Here is a 15,027-nt window from a genome sequence, read left to right as displayed (position 1 = left end):
TCGGTTAAATTTGACTTCTTAATTATAAGTTAATTGATGGTTGGTTAAATTCGACTTATTAATTATACAAGTTAATTGATGGTGATAATGTAGGTTACGAGTTATGAAACGACTTAAGTGGGTGATGTCATCTATTAAAGCAAGACGTTGTAACTAGGGTTAAATTCATCTTCCTAATTACTCAATAATTTAATTGCTAGTGACAATAAATACTTACTATAACATAGGTAGGTTATGAGTAATGAAATGAATTAAATTAGGGATATAACATCAGAGCGTTGTAACTAGGGTTATTATACATATTATCTTAGAAGCATGAGTCCTCAAAACTCTTGCCAACACCCAGATATGGCTAACGGTAGAGCTCAGACATACTTACTGATTGTCAAGGCCGATACTCCTATAATATATTTCAGACTTTATTTAATAATTGTATTATTATGGATACAAATTGTTTATTAAACCAATGTCTTTTTATCTTATGATCTAGTACTATGTTTTAGTTGTTGGAAAAGAGTGGATTACATAACCAAATATTATCATACCTACTGCCAAGCACAATATGGTCAAATCAAAATACTGATTCAAACCAAAATTGGAACTCCTAAAACACAATTGAGAATATAAAGTGTTGGCCGGATTCAAGAACAAACTCAGGCCGGAGCTGCCAGTTTGCATTCTAGGGACGAAGCTCGGCCTTCAATCAGAAAAATTGTGCGTTACCAGTTGAGAATATAAGCCCATACCTCTGTTCCCGGGGTGAAGAAACATGATTTTTCCCTAAAACAGAAAAAACAGTGTTTAAAAGTTATATTTTGAGACTCTTTGATGATCCCAGGAGTACAGAGGGGATAGATTATACCTTATATATATATATTATATATGATCATGTTGAAACAATGCTCGAACGAGCTGCTGCTTCTTCGGTGTCTAAAAGAATATTTTGCAGCTGTAACCGTGAGGCGGCTCTGATGTCAAGTATGGTAGGCGGCATAGTTTGTACAGATCCATGAAGCTCAACTAAGTCGAAGAATTCTTGCTTGGTTAAGCTCTTCTTCTCCACGAGCCTGTCCACAACGGCATCCAAAAGCTCACGGTTTCTCCCAAGAATCTGCATGAACAAAGTCTTAATATCTTTCCCACAGACATGAAAGAAATGGTGAATCTCTTCACATAGTACCGTTTTTGCACGTTCATAACAGACGTCAAGGATTCGCAGCGCCTCTGAATCAATTTCCTGAAAATCAAGATTTTGTATGTTGGGCGTTGTACAATCACTGAAATCATATAACATCTCGGTTTCTTTGCTTTTATGACCGCGAGATATGAAAGGAAACTTACATCAATTCTATCTTCTGTCCAGAAACTGTTCAAGCCAAAATACTTCTCGGAAAGACCACCAAGCACTAAGGTTCGTGCAGCAGATCGAGCATTATCGGCCGTCTCCGCCCAGATGGTACTCAACTGAGTAAATCAATTCAACAATAGGACCATCAGAAACAAAATTCCAGATACTGGACAATACCCGGGTAACTTATACCGGTTTATTAAGAACAGAATTGTATATTTGAAATTCATTTCCAAAATCAAATATGAAGATCGAAACTTGGGGTCTCGTTACCTGATTTTCCCCATACCAGAGTTCGTCTGCTGCACGTGGAGCAAGTTGGACAGTGATGTGATCCAAGAGAGACTGCCGGCTGAAAACAAATTGAATCAGCAAGTGTAGCAGAACTTCAAATTTGATTATAATTGAAAGGGGAACTACCTCAACATTCCTTCCTTAAATTTAATATGGTCCATCTTTAGGCGGACATAACCTAAATCTCTTCCAGCTCTTGGAGAAATCGTCACCTAAAACGAAAAAAAAAAAATGATATTACTTAAGAAATTCCCATTTCATTAACAGAATTTAACAAAAGTGCTGCCAGGCAAAGGTCATAACATACAAACTCGATATTTTTGAGATCCGGGAAATTGACAGCAACTATGGCCATTGCAGCTTCATTTATAGCTACTTGCCTCCAGATCTCGGGGCTTCTCTCTCTTTTGTCAAGCATGCCTCTTTCTTCTATTTGCGCAGCTTGTAACAAATCATCAGTAGTAATCTGTCATGAGAGCGTCAAACAAATTTGCAATTATGGAACCATCGATGTTGATAAAACACAAATAAAAGACGGGCATATAAATATTCCATTAAAAAACTTCGACTCGCACATGACAAACTAACAATCTGTGCCTATTTTAGCAGCGAGGAATGGCCAGTGAAGGTTTTCAAGTGAAATACCTCTGTTCTTTCATCGCGCATCATGTTGATAGCAGCAACCTCGATAATGTTGGCCAGCTCAGCACCAACCATTCCATCAGTCATAGTCGCAACAGCCAAATAATCCACATCAGGGGCCATTGGTTTCTTCCTAGCATGAACCTGAAACCAAACAATGAGACCGCGTAGACCAATTGAAAGTACTGCTGATGGAAGGCAACAAACCGCACCTTCAGAATTTCAACACGGCCAATCAGTCCGGGCTTGGGTATGTGTATTTTCCGGTCGAACCTCCCTGGTCTCACAAGTGCTGCATCCAAAATGTCTGGCCTGTTTGTAGAAGCAATGGTAATGACTTCTCCTCTGCCTTCGAACCCATCCAGGCATACAAGAAGCTAGAGGATCGGTAAGGGATTTTATATAAGAGTCGAATCAGACCATTATTGTGTCACAACCATAAGCAATCAAATATGTGCAAGAGACCTGATTTAAAGTAGCATCACGTTCTTGACCACCAGACCCCTTAATCAAACCACGTGCCCTTCCAACAGCATCCAGTTCATCGATGAAAACAACAGATGGAGCCTGCAAATGCAAGATTCACTCACATCACATCACTTCCACAAATATAAGCTCTGTGTAAGTAAGAAAACAACAATGCATGGTCTTTGATGAGCAAATGTAGTCAGAATCTCATAGTAAAAAAAGGAGCAAATATTAGAATTAACGAGCAAAGAGATTAAACATGTTATGATCTCTCATCGAACTTATAAGAAATGGTAAGGCACTCAAGAACCCCCACTCCCAAAAATAAATGCTAGCTCAAAGGTGGAATCATAACAAAATATTAGAATTAAGGAATCGAGTATCAAAAGCATTCCACATTCTGACTAGTAAACCTATTTGCTTGATCCAATGAAGTTCAACAATTGCCATAATCAGATAAAAGGAATTGAAATCTCACATTGTCCCTTGCTTCTTGATAGAGCGCTCGTACACGAGAAGCACCAACTCCCACATATATTTCGACAAACTGAGATGCAGATATGGAGAAGAAGTTTACACCTGCCTCACCAGCAACAGCTTTTGCTAATAATGTCTTCCCCACTCCAGGAGGGCCACAAAGAAGTATACCACCTGACGTATTCCAACCCAACATTAGGCAACATATATTTCTACTTCCTAAACCGAATTGTTGCACAGATCATATATTCTTCACATCTCAGATCCTAATACCTAGTCAATTTTTTTTAATATGAAAGAATCACAATAAGATTAAAACAGAACTAATCATAAGTTGATGGCACTGAAGCTTCATGATCTGTAACCCCTAGATTCATGTACCTCTTGTTAGCAACAAAGGAAGCTCATCAAGAAAGAGTTTTGAAGAAATAAGTTTTGCACCAAGACCAAGATAGCTAGTGATGTACCCACAAGGAAACCACACAACTAAATTTGCTTTTCCATTCACCTATCTGTGATGGCCACGTTCCAGACAAAATTCAGAAATTCGAACTTCTTTACTAAATAAACTGGAAAACGAGAACACAGACACATAAGATTACTTCATTATAGCATCCTGACAATTTTATATACTACTATTACATCCTAGCTAAAAACAAGTCAAACGAGCCCAAGCATATAACACATTATCAAATCATAGTGATATACTGGAATTGCATATTTAGATAGGTTATTAATCTGAAGCTATATTTACGTACTCATATACAGACCATTGTAGATACATTATATTACTCATCTCATGGCCCATGGACTTTGGAGTAGTAAAGAAAGACCATGATACAGCAGAGATAACTAAATCAAATTGAATTCCCATCTCATCACCAACTGCAAAATCTCCAATTATAACCATGTAATCATTTGTTTACCTGGAATAAACACAAAAGGAGTAACTATATCTTTCATCCATCATCACAAAATTAATCTTACTATTTCACTGTACCATGAATCTCTATACAGATTAGATCATTAGATTATCATAGAAACTGCATGTTATCAATAATTCCCATCCAAATCACACAGGACTACAACATTTCTCATAAATGAAAAATTCATGAATCGACGCGCCACAAACTCCATCTAAAAATACTATATAAATAGGACCAAAATTCAAGCACAAACATAACATGTGAGCTAAATAAAGCCAAAATGATTTGAGAAAACATCTCATAGAGCCATAAATTAGCAAACGGAAACCCACAAACATGAATCCCAGCAGCATCTGAACATTTCCAAAAACCCACAAACATGAATCCTAGCTAAAAACAAGCCAAACGAGCCCAAGCATATAACACATTATCAAATCATAGAGATATAGGTTATTACTCTGAAGCTTTATCTGCGTACTTATATAGATACAGCAGAGATAACTAGTTCAAATTGAATTCCCACACCAGCCATGGCCCATGGGCCATAACTGGTTTTTCTCATCACCAACTTGTCTTGTTAATGCAAATGTCTATCATAGTCCAAGAACACACGTCGATATATGTTAAGGCTGTAAAAAAAATTGTTCAAGCATTGGGAGCAAGATGAGATGACTAAGAATCAGTTTAGTCGATTCTGCATTGAAACCTGACCTGGTATTTTGACACCACGCCTGCGATACATGTCCCCATGTGTAAAGAACTTCACAATCTCTTCGAGCTCAAGACGGATTTTACCAAGCCCTGCAACATCCGTAAACTTCACATCCACACCTCTCTCCAAATACTGTGGAAGCCTCCTATTCTTTGCCCGCCTAACTCGAGCACCAGACTTCATGAACTCCTTCGCCATTTGCGAATAAGGGTTGTCCTCCCCTTTAGCTCCTCCTTCCTCATCATCATCTTCTTCCTCCATCCCCGCCATTTCCCTTTCCAACTCCCTAATCTTCTTCTTCTCCTCCGCCTCCGCCCTCTCTATCTTCAGCCTATCATCATAGTCTTTCTTCTGCTTCTTATAGTTAAGAACAACAACTCTGTAAAATATATAGAAGAAAACAAACCCAAGAGCTGTTGACACATTCGGATCACTAGCTAATCTATCCCATATATTAGCCATATACTCCGAGCTCTCCCGCGCCTGGCGCAGAGACGCCTCGTACTTCACTTTCTTCATCTCCCTTCTCTTTTCCCTCTCCTCCATCTTCTTCTGCATCTTCATTGCCTTCTCCATCATCTCCCTGTCTTCCCTCATCTTCACCAGCTCCTCATTTCTCCTCCTCTTCAAATCCTCCCTCAAGTTCTTCAGCTCCAACGCCTTCTTCGACTGAGGCTTCTGCTTCACCAATGAAAACAACCACACCGGAATTTTCGACAAGAACCCAAGATAAGGCTCTGGGATATCAGGCCTCTTCAAAGAGGGACTATACGCATTCATACAGATACCATCAATCTTTAACTCATCCCACTCTTTCCAGAATTTAGAATCACTCTCAATTGAAGGCAAGACAACCCTAACCACCTTATTATCCTCCATAACCACCAAAATCACCTCCGGCCGCTGCCGCAGAGCCGCGCTCGGCGGCTTAATAATGTGCTTAACTTTGTTTTCTCTCTTCAAATCCAAGACTTCGCTGTAGGGAAGCCTCTGCGATACCACGGGAAGCCCCTTAGTCCATTTCAGCAGCTCCTCTGGGGACAAAGACTCGTTTTTTTTCCCCAATCGCTTCTTCTCCGAGATCTTCGGCGCGGCGGAAACGGATTGCGGAATTGCGGCTGATATCACAGTCATTGTAACCGCGAATTTGACTAATTCCATTGGAGCTCTCTTCGATTTCTTCGATTCCTCCTCTGCATTTTCTGTGCTGGCTCCCGAGCTGCATAAAATTGGAATTAGGTTTCTCGATTTAAGGCGTTTTGGGCGGGAAGCGATAGAAATTGGGCGATAGAAGCAGGAATTGAAGTTGTAATTAGTAGCCATGAGAATGTGTTGGAGGAAAACAATCAATTGAACATTAGCAAAGCTCAGATTATAATCGGTGAATCAGAAATTGAGTAACAGAGAAAACTAAAGGGCCGGCGCCGGCGGCGCAGCGGAGAAGGGGGTGAAATGGCCAAAGTCGGAATACATTATCCGTCAGCTTCAAAAATTTCCGTTTCCTTTTTAATGGGCCGGTTCTCGTTGTAGGGCTCGGCCCAAGTAAAACGGGCCCGAAAATGGTTCAATTAGATGCAACTTAATTCAACTTAATATGGCCCAAGTTGTTAGAATTATCCAAATTCTTGAATAAAAAAATGCATCCAGAAAATAGATGTCTTCTTTTCACAGTTTTACTAGTCGTCAAGTTCAGAAATGTGAATGAAAATAAATGAGTATTAGTAATTTTTTATAGATTGATTTATAATGAGATGATTGTAGAATAAGTTCATGAAAATTTATAATGAAATGTGAGTAGAATAAGTTATTGGGACATGAGATTAATTTATGAAAAATAGTGAAAATAATATGATACATTTATGGTAAATATTGTTTAATATCAATATAAGATATTTAACTATGAACAAACGGAATAGTTAATTAGATATTCTCTAAACTAACTTATCTAGAGTTACTAACATAAAAAGTTCGCAAGACGAGTTGATGCCTTTCCCTCTTAAATGAATTGTTTGTTCCTCTTGCGCAAGCTCATTCACATACAAGGGGCCGAAACGTCTCAATATCGGAGAACGAGTCTCTTTTCCCGACCCGGCCCCTTGTAGATGATTTAAATGAATCGGGCGCCTCGATTGGGGCTCTTATTTAAGAGCCTGCCCATGTAAATTTAATATGATCCTTAAATTTCTTTCAATTTCTTTACTATTTTTAGAAACATTTCTGCTCGACAAAATAAATGAGGACAAGTGTATTGACAGAACAATATTGTGACAGATCAATATTTATGCATATGAATCAAAATATATAGTACTGTGTATCATAAGTTGTGGGTGTTTGAATGTTATGAGACTTTTCGGATTATAGCCACATAAGCACGTAGTCATCGATTACACCATTATGAATGGCCAAAGAACTTGTATAAATTTAAGTGTAGTTTATGAGGAAAATTAACGATGTTAACATTAGATGATAGAATTGTAGCTGAGTTAGTAAGATACTTTTCATCTATTTAATGGAGTAGTAGATTGGAACTGGGATTGGAATTGGAATTATTATGGAATAGCCGATAACCACTATCAATCCTCTTAAAAATTCACATTAAATGTGATGATAAAGAGCATTTTTAATCACAACTATTTTATATTAGAAATTCACGAGTTCAAATTAATAGATCAGGGGTTCATGAGTTTGATCATTACAGTTACACAATTAGTTTTCCTTTGTTATTGTTGATGTGCCTAAATTGGCCAAAATATCGTTTCCAAATTTACGTAATAGGAGTATCTCTTATACTCCCTACGTTCTATAGTAATAGAGGCATTTCATTTTGCATACTCGTTTTGAAAAAATAATTATAAATAGTTAAAGTGGAGAAAAAGTAAAGTAAGAGAAATGATGAAGTAGAGAAGAGTCTTATCTATAATATTTTCTCTCTAACATTACTTTTTCTCCATTTTAACTATTTATAATTATTTTTTCAAAACGAGTGCGCAAAATGAAATGCCTCTATTACTATGGAACGGAGGGAGTAGTACTCATTAGACACGAAGTACTTTTAATTTTTATGTCCAAAGAATAATTTCGCTTAGGACGAAGATAGTACTATACAATCCTTTAAACAAGTAAGATCCAATGACACTGATATAAAAGGTACTATATTTTCTTAGCTAAAGATCGCAAGTTTCAATATGTTTTTATAGATCCAAGTTTTCACACACTTGATTTTTCAAGTGTAACTAGTAGTTAGAGAGACAAACAACATCGAGTACAACAGTAATGGCAAGTAGGAAACATGTGAGAAATGTAAAGGCTATGGAAATTGCGATGCGATCACAGAAAACATGCAATGGCTTGCAGAAATTCGGCAATGGTGTATGATGGATTCCTGTCCGGTTCAAGTTTGTCACACCCGATGCTGCTGATCCTGCACTCATAACCGCATACGCAAATATCTGCAACAAAATCAACATTGCTTATTATTATTGCATCAAATTTTTGAGGAATCCACTCAGACACTTTCGTAAAGAGGAACCTCGTGTAAATACCTGATCTGCGGCAAAAATGAGCCATGCATGATTCCTAGAAGGAATGTGGGGAGATTTACGAATCATCCTTGACACATTGATGAGCAATTGAAGCAAGGAGTGAAGTGCCACAGCTGCACAAACACAAACAACATACCTACACAAAAACAAACATCACATTACTCAACCACCACATCCTCTCATCCAAATTGCATTGCTTTTAATTAATCCAATAATTAATTTCATTACAATTTTTTTTTACTTATATGTAACTTCTTCACCAAAAACATGATGTAATAAAGATTGGTGAATTTATACTAGTCCAAACAAATTATTTGAACTAACTTGGTGCTTGTTTTTATTGAATTTGTTGCCGCGAATCATGAACGAACTAACCAAATTTGTCACCATTATAATAAATAGCCGCTTAGAAAAAAAGAAAAGAAAAAGTAATCACTTATAAATTGTGGCAGAGGTAGTTGAAAGTGTTACATCCTTGTATACATTGTACACATCCGTAATGGAAAAATAGTCACATTTATGCATGGCAGGATTTAAATGAATAATTAATAAACCATGCTACAAGAATAAAAATTAGCAAAAAAATCCCAAGACTAGATAAAAAAAATATAACTATTTTTTATGGACGAATATCAAAGATATAATACTCCTAGCTAGTAATTTGTGCGCAATTATTTTATGATGAAAATTTTTAATTAAATTGCACCTAACATGGTGGTTGGGAAATTATTCATATACTAATAACAGTATGCTAATCGATGTTATCTATTCATATAAAAAACGAGATCATTTATAAAAACATCATGAATATAAAATAGAATATTGATTTTTTTTGTCGTGGGATAACTTCAAACAAATTTCACTAAGTTCAAAAATTATATGAATTTGGTTGATTTATTTTATAGTTTTCAGAAAATAAAAGTAAAAATTTATCCGACAATATAATTTTGAGAAAATAAAAGTATTGAAAGAAAAAAGGAGGGAAAATAATAAAACTCACACAAATGAGTCGGAAAAGGACCACTTGGAGTAGAGCGGCAAGGTGAAGCCGTAGAGAGTGATGGTGGCGGACTGTTTGGCGGTGGTCATAACCGTCAGCGCCGCCGAGCTCGTGAGGAGGCAGAGCAGCCGGATCACGGCCTGCATGACGTCACTTTTCCGGAGGATGTTGCTCTGTGAGACCAATGCGGCGCCGCCGCTCTCGGAGAGCTGGATGTTCATCGCCTCCTCCGGCGGGTTTTTTGCCATTTTTAGGAAATTATTGGTGTTGAAGGTGATGATGGTGGGATTAAATTCTCTGGCTGGAGTGGAAGAGAGTGGAGCAGAGCCGTGTTTATAGCTTCAAGGAGACGGGAGGCGGAACGGACACGTGGCAGGAGGGGATTGAGGTGTCAAAGGTAGAGGTTTTGTGCAAGAAAGTTTGGTTCAGTTGGTAAGACGTGTTGCCTTCATTCTGTGATTAAATGTTCGAGTTACCACAATATGAATGGAATACTATTATTGATCATTTTTTTAAATGTGGGTTTTTTTACTTTTAATTATGGCATTAGTTTAAAATTGGTCGATAATCCACCCAGCGAAAGAGAAAATTCGACAAAAATAGAAGAAATTTTGGAAGTGAAAATATAGAGGTGTAAAGAATGAATTGTGGAATAGAGTTTTTGTAAACAAAAAATATACTACTATTAAAGGGAAAATGGGAATATTGTTGATCTCTCCGACAGCTGGAAACAGAAATGGAGTAGTAACTAGTAACCGTAACATTTTATTTTTAAATTCTGATTTGGAAAATTTTTCATAAAAAGATTTTTAATTCCTAGTGGCGCACTTAATTAATTTCTTTTGCGAATGTAAAATTTACGTACTACTCGCGAATGTCAAAGTCAATTAACTGGATGTTTAAATGATTAAATAATAAATATTGACTTTTGAAAATTTAACATTAGCGATAAATAGTTTATAGTACTAGTAGTTTATAAAGGAACAACACTTTCCTGTAGCTATTAACTAGTTTAGAGAACACCAGAACACATTATCAGTTGTAAATTGACAGTAAACAACAAAGTTATTAATAAGTTTGAATCAATCGAAAACTCCCCTTATACAGCGTTCCGGCCGAGCACCCTGCTCGGCCCAGCAACCTCCGGGAAAAGCGTCACAACGATTAGTTTATCTCTATTACAAAATCCCCATTACAAACAGATGGTACACCTCTACACCTCAACGAGCTTCACAGAAAAGTGAAGCTCTTTTAATCGAATAATATCTGCTATAGACACTGATATACTAACGGATCTCAACTATTCGCTGTATCAATATGACTTTTGCCGCGGAAAGACACATTTGCCATCCTCCACAAAGCACCAGGACAGGCTGAATCCGCACATAGAGGTTGATAAAATTGTGAGGTCAACAAACTAGACACCGAACATCAGGTCCACAATTTTCGACACCACAGATTTTGCAGGAGTGGCCATGGTTCCAGAGGATTGGCAGGTGTTTGAACTGCCATTCTGCAGATAGTATGGGTATGGAGAGACTTTGAAACCATTCGACTCCACGTTTCTATTGGAAGGGGCAGGTGGTAATGTCATAAATCCTTTGTTGTTGAGTTTCTCATTTAGTGCTTGGCGCTGCATTGGATCCACCGGCTTGACTCCAATGATGAGAACTCCATTTACTTCCATGCCATTTTTGCTGAGTGCTCGTTGAGCATCTGACCGATTCTACAACAATAATTAAATATGCAATTTAATCAGATCCACTGGTTCATTGAAACTAAGAAACTATTTTAGTGAGTTCCAATCAGAATATGAGGTCAATCGGACCAATCTAACTGGTCGATGCATGGCTATTGGTGAAGCGCGATAAGGTATGATGAGATCTATTAATACTGTTTCAATCTGTACACAAGAGCCAGAAATGACCAACAAAACCTCCATGGAAATACGAACATCTCTATATGCAAAGAATAATAAGTGAATCCATTTCTTCAACACAAAATTTCATAAAATCTTCACCATAACTGATTTGCCAAGCCTAAGTGCAGTACAAGACTAAAATTTAAGGATTCTAAAATATGCAAGTCAAATGAAGTTGCAAGTAAATTGAAGGTGATTATCCAATAACAGGATGACAATGCACAAACATATAAAGTTCAGCAGCAACTTATAGAATAACCAAACCAAAACCACACACCCCGCCATAATAACACAGACAAACGACTGCCAGGAGTCATTCACAAGAAGAGCAATAGGGGACGACTGGGTTATACTAGGTCATAACATAAACAGAAAATAACTGGCACTCTTTGATGGATCGCATAAAAAAAAGTAATTTACCAAGTAATAATAAATAAATAAGCATGTATGCTTTCTGAGAGTAAGAAAGAACCTGATATAAAATGTGCATCCAATTAGCATCTCTCGGGCCAGGAACATGTTTCAAAATCACCCCACATTTTTCAAACTCCCGCAGTATAAGATTTGTATCAGCAGGCATAAACCTGGACATGAAGTTCGAGATAAACATCAAAACTCTAGAACAAAAGTGCTAAGATGAGATTAATAAATGAAACAGTATTCTATTCTGAATGCAACTATACCACATATGGACCATGGGACAAACAAGTAAATACAGTTGATATATCTAAAATGACTGCTTAAATGTAATTCTAATGGCCCAAATTTCCATTGCGTTGTGCACTCAGATACTGGAAAATTCTTAGAGATAGTAGTAGAGTACTAAGAGTAGTTTAACGAAAGGACGCGACAGCAAGTGGAGAAATGAATGGAACTGAAGAAAAAACAAAATTGCATCACAGGAGCAGCAGTGACTATTAAGAGATTTGAACATGATGCTAAAGAGAGAATGTGCACGACCATGCAATGGAAGGATATACCAGTAACTATCAGAACCAAAATAACATGCCAACATTTTCTAAATTTACCACCAAATATGTAAATGAATCTAAGGAACTCTGCATTCTTATCATATATAGGTATTAGATATCTTATATAGGTATCTTATATTGTTAAGAACCTAACCATAAAATGTTCCATTAAGTTCCACTTTAAGAGTCAAAAAATAATAAATGAAAAAAAGCAAAGAATCAAATCATACCCATAGACAGTGACCCATTCCTCCTCATTCATGTTTCCATTCATGTTCCCAATAGGTACCAGACTTTTCTTCACCTCAGGCCTTGCAACCTCCCTCGGCGGTGGCAGTGTTATCAAGGCACCAGGTTGAACCACACCTTCAACAGGTGAACCTTTCCCTTTATCTTCTTGCTCGGCACTACCTCCAGTCTTGGCAGGTGACCACCAGCTTGAAGTAGCCATAGGGCTCTGCTGACTCTGCTGCGGTGACGGCTTGCTAGCTCCAGCATATGAAGTGCTTGCATCTGATTTGCTCTTGGGAGTTGAAAGTTCCCTGCCAAAACTTTGCAATGGGGTCCTAGGATCCGATTTCACTTCTGGAGACACTGGATAGTCAGGGATCCCAGATTCTGGAGAAAGATCAAAGCGGTCTTCAAGTGTAAAAACAGGAGGAGGAGGGAGATCGGAGTTGGAAAAATTTTCACGCCACAGAGCTGAAACAGCAGCTGCCTGACCGGGGGTCGTGAACTTTCCCCCAGACCGTCGAGATGACACAGGCGTTGCTAAATCTTGAAAAAACAGGGACTGCCTCCCAGATTTGGGGGTTCTTCGGGCACTTGCACTCATTTTGTCTATGTGCCTCCCTGCATATGCAAAATCTCAAATTACAACCCTGCTATCATTACCATGAAGAGACACAAAAAGGAGTAACACAAAATCAATCTTACTAATTCCCAAAATTAATCTTACTAATTCACAGTAACATTGATCTCAATACCTATTAGGTCATTAGATTATTGTAGAAACTGCAAATTATAGATATTTCTCCATCCAAATCGCACACATAATGGACTACAACATAGTTGATACATAAAAAATCATGAATCCACGCTCCACAAACTTCATCTAAAAATACGATTATGCATACAAGTATCAAGAAAATCAGCATTTCAAACACAAACATAACATGTGAGCTAAAATAAAGCTTAAACAATTTAAATACGCATCTCATAGAGCCAAAAATAGATAACAGAAACCCAGAAACATGAATCCCCGCAGCATCTGAACATTTCCAAAAATGCAAATAACAACCAATAGAACCCAATACGTATAAGCAATAACACGAAATGATAAAAATTTAAAACCTGAATCTGCTAACGGCAAAATGAGTGACAGAAATTCTGGAGGTGGAGGATTTCCCCAAATAGCATTGAGCAGAGCGCAGAGTAAAGATATGAAAAAACCCTAATTTTATTTTAATCTCTATTTCTTTTTCTTTTTATTTTACGCGCTCGACGCCTAAAATTTTAAAATTTCCGTAGTGACGTTGAAAAGGAGGGATGTCAATGTAGCCCACAACCCGTGGGCCAGTCCGAATAGCCCGCCAAATTTACAGGGTTAGGGCTGAAAATTTCTAGCCCGATAATATTACAGCCCGATTAACCTGCAATCCATTAGGGCCAGACCCGAAAATCCGATGGACTGGCCCGAAAACCCGATAAAATTTCTATCGTTCTACTTGTTAGACTCTAATTCGACACTTCATAGGTTATTTTATAATATAAATTACTAAATAAATAACTTTCAATTTTATATATTAATATATAAATTATATGTTAAATTTTTATTAACATAATAATAGATATATAAATTAGAAACATCAAATTTACTAAAAAAATATATTTAAATTTCTAAAACATGCTTTAAAATTTTTTGATGTTTATATTTTATTTTGCATAAATCTCAAATGTTAGTACTCCCTCCGTCCCAGATAATTTGGAACACTTTGACCCGGCACAAGTTTTAAGAAATCTAATGGAAAGTGAGTTGAAAAAGTTGGTGGGATGTTAGAGCATCCTCATCCGTGCTCTTAGCTAAGAGCACGGAGGTGGGCCCGGACCCACTTTTATTCCTTGTCCTTAGCTAAGAGCACAACATCCACATCCGTGCTCTTAGCTAAGGACAAGCTCAAGGGTCCCACCATTCTATTATTCAATTTAAATACTTCAATTATTAAAAACATTTCTACATTATAAAAATACATTATAAATACATAATTAAAATCCTAAAAAATACAAATTACATAATTAAAATACTAAAAATAAAAATACATAATTAAAATAAAAAACACATAATTAAAATCCTACAAATTAAAAATTACAAACGTGGAAGACTATTCCTCTAACCCCAATTGCCTCTTGAGACCCCGGATCAATTGCTCATGTGTTGCAAGTTGTTCCGGAGTCATGTGAGACGTATCGGTCATATGAAGTTGACTCAAGATGGCCCACAACGAGTTGGTCGGGGGTGGAGGAGGCACAAAGGGAGCGGGGGCGGCGGCGGATGGAGTCGGGGCGCGGCGGCGGGTGGTCGTCGCCTTCTTCCTTCCGACCGGCCGGCGGGAACCGCTCGGGCCAGCGTCGGGGCTACCCAAGTTAGTTCCGGCAAGCTGGGTAGCCACATCATCGGAGGAGGATAGAGCTACCGACCTCGACCGTTTGCTGGAGGAGCTGGAGGA

The 15,027-nt window shown here is 37.7% G+C and overlaps 3 protein-coding genes across 3 annotated transcripts; all 3 read right to left on the bottom strand.

Moving 5' to 3' along the window:
• Positions 1-497: 497 nt before the first annotated feature.
• EMB2083 (AAA-type ATPase family protein) lies at positions 498-6,344 on the bottom strand. Its single transcript, XM_048107229.2, has 12 exons — positions 4,867-6,344; positions 3,231-3,403; positions 2,750-2,851; positions 2,497-2,661; positions 2,288-2,428; positions 1,950-2,108; positions 1,769-1,854; positions 1,622-1,700; positions 1,342-1,464; positions 1,181-1,237; positions 863-1,111; positions 498-780 (listed from the first exon to the last, which is right to left on the bottom strand). Exons 1-11 carry the CDS (start codon positions 6,188-6,190, stop codon positions 887-889), a joined length of 2,634 nt encoding a protein of 877 aa, XP_047963186.1. The 5' UTR covers positions 6,191-6,344; the 3' UTR covers positions 498-780; positions 863-886.
• A 1,659-nt stretch (positions 6,345-8,003) lies between these two features.
• Positions 8,004-9,772, bottom strand: LOC125207756 (CASP-like protein 3A1). The gene is made up of 3 exons (XM_048107233.2): positions 9,410-9,772; positions 8,410-8,545; positions 8,004-8,316 (listed from the first exon to the last, which is right to left on the bottom strand). Exons 1-3 carry the CDS (start codon positions 9,655-9,657, stop codon positions 8,101-8,103), a joined length of 600 nt encoding a protein of 199 aa, XP_047963190.1. The 5' UTR covers positions 9,658-9,772; the 3' UTR covers positions 8,004-8,100.
• Positions 9,773-10,462: 690 nt separating this feature from the next.
• On the bottom strand, positions 10,463-13,790 carry LOC125207755 (nuclear pore complex protein NUP35-like). The gene is made up of 4 exons (XM_048107232.1): positions 13,655-13,790; positions 12,532-13,153; positions 11,803-11,914; positions 10,463-11,135 (listed from the first exon to the last, which is right to left on the bottom strand). The coding sequence occupies exons 2-4, from the start codon at positions 13,134-13,136 to the stop codon at positions 10,827-10,829; spliced, it is 1,026 nt and encodes a 341-aa protein (XP_047963189.1). The 5' UTR covers positions 13,137-13,153; positions 13,655-13,790; the 3' UTR covers positions 10,463-10,826.
• Positions 13,791-15,027: the final 1,237 nt, after the last annotated feature.

Source organism: Salvia hispanica, chromosome 6, assembly GCF_029641045.1.
Source record: "Salvia hispanica isolate PSC_SH4W2 chromosome 6, Shi_PSC_v1, whole genome shotgun sequence".
In the NCBI taxonomy this organism is placed as follows: Eukaryota; Viridiplantae; Streptophyta; class Magnoliopsida; order Lamiales; family Lamiaceae; genus Salvia; species Salvia hispanica.
The sequence above is the reverse complement of the archived record's forward strand: the minus strand, read 5'-3'. Positions and strand labels throughout refer to the sequence as shown.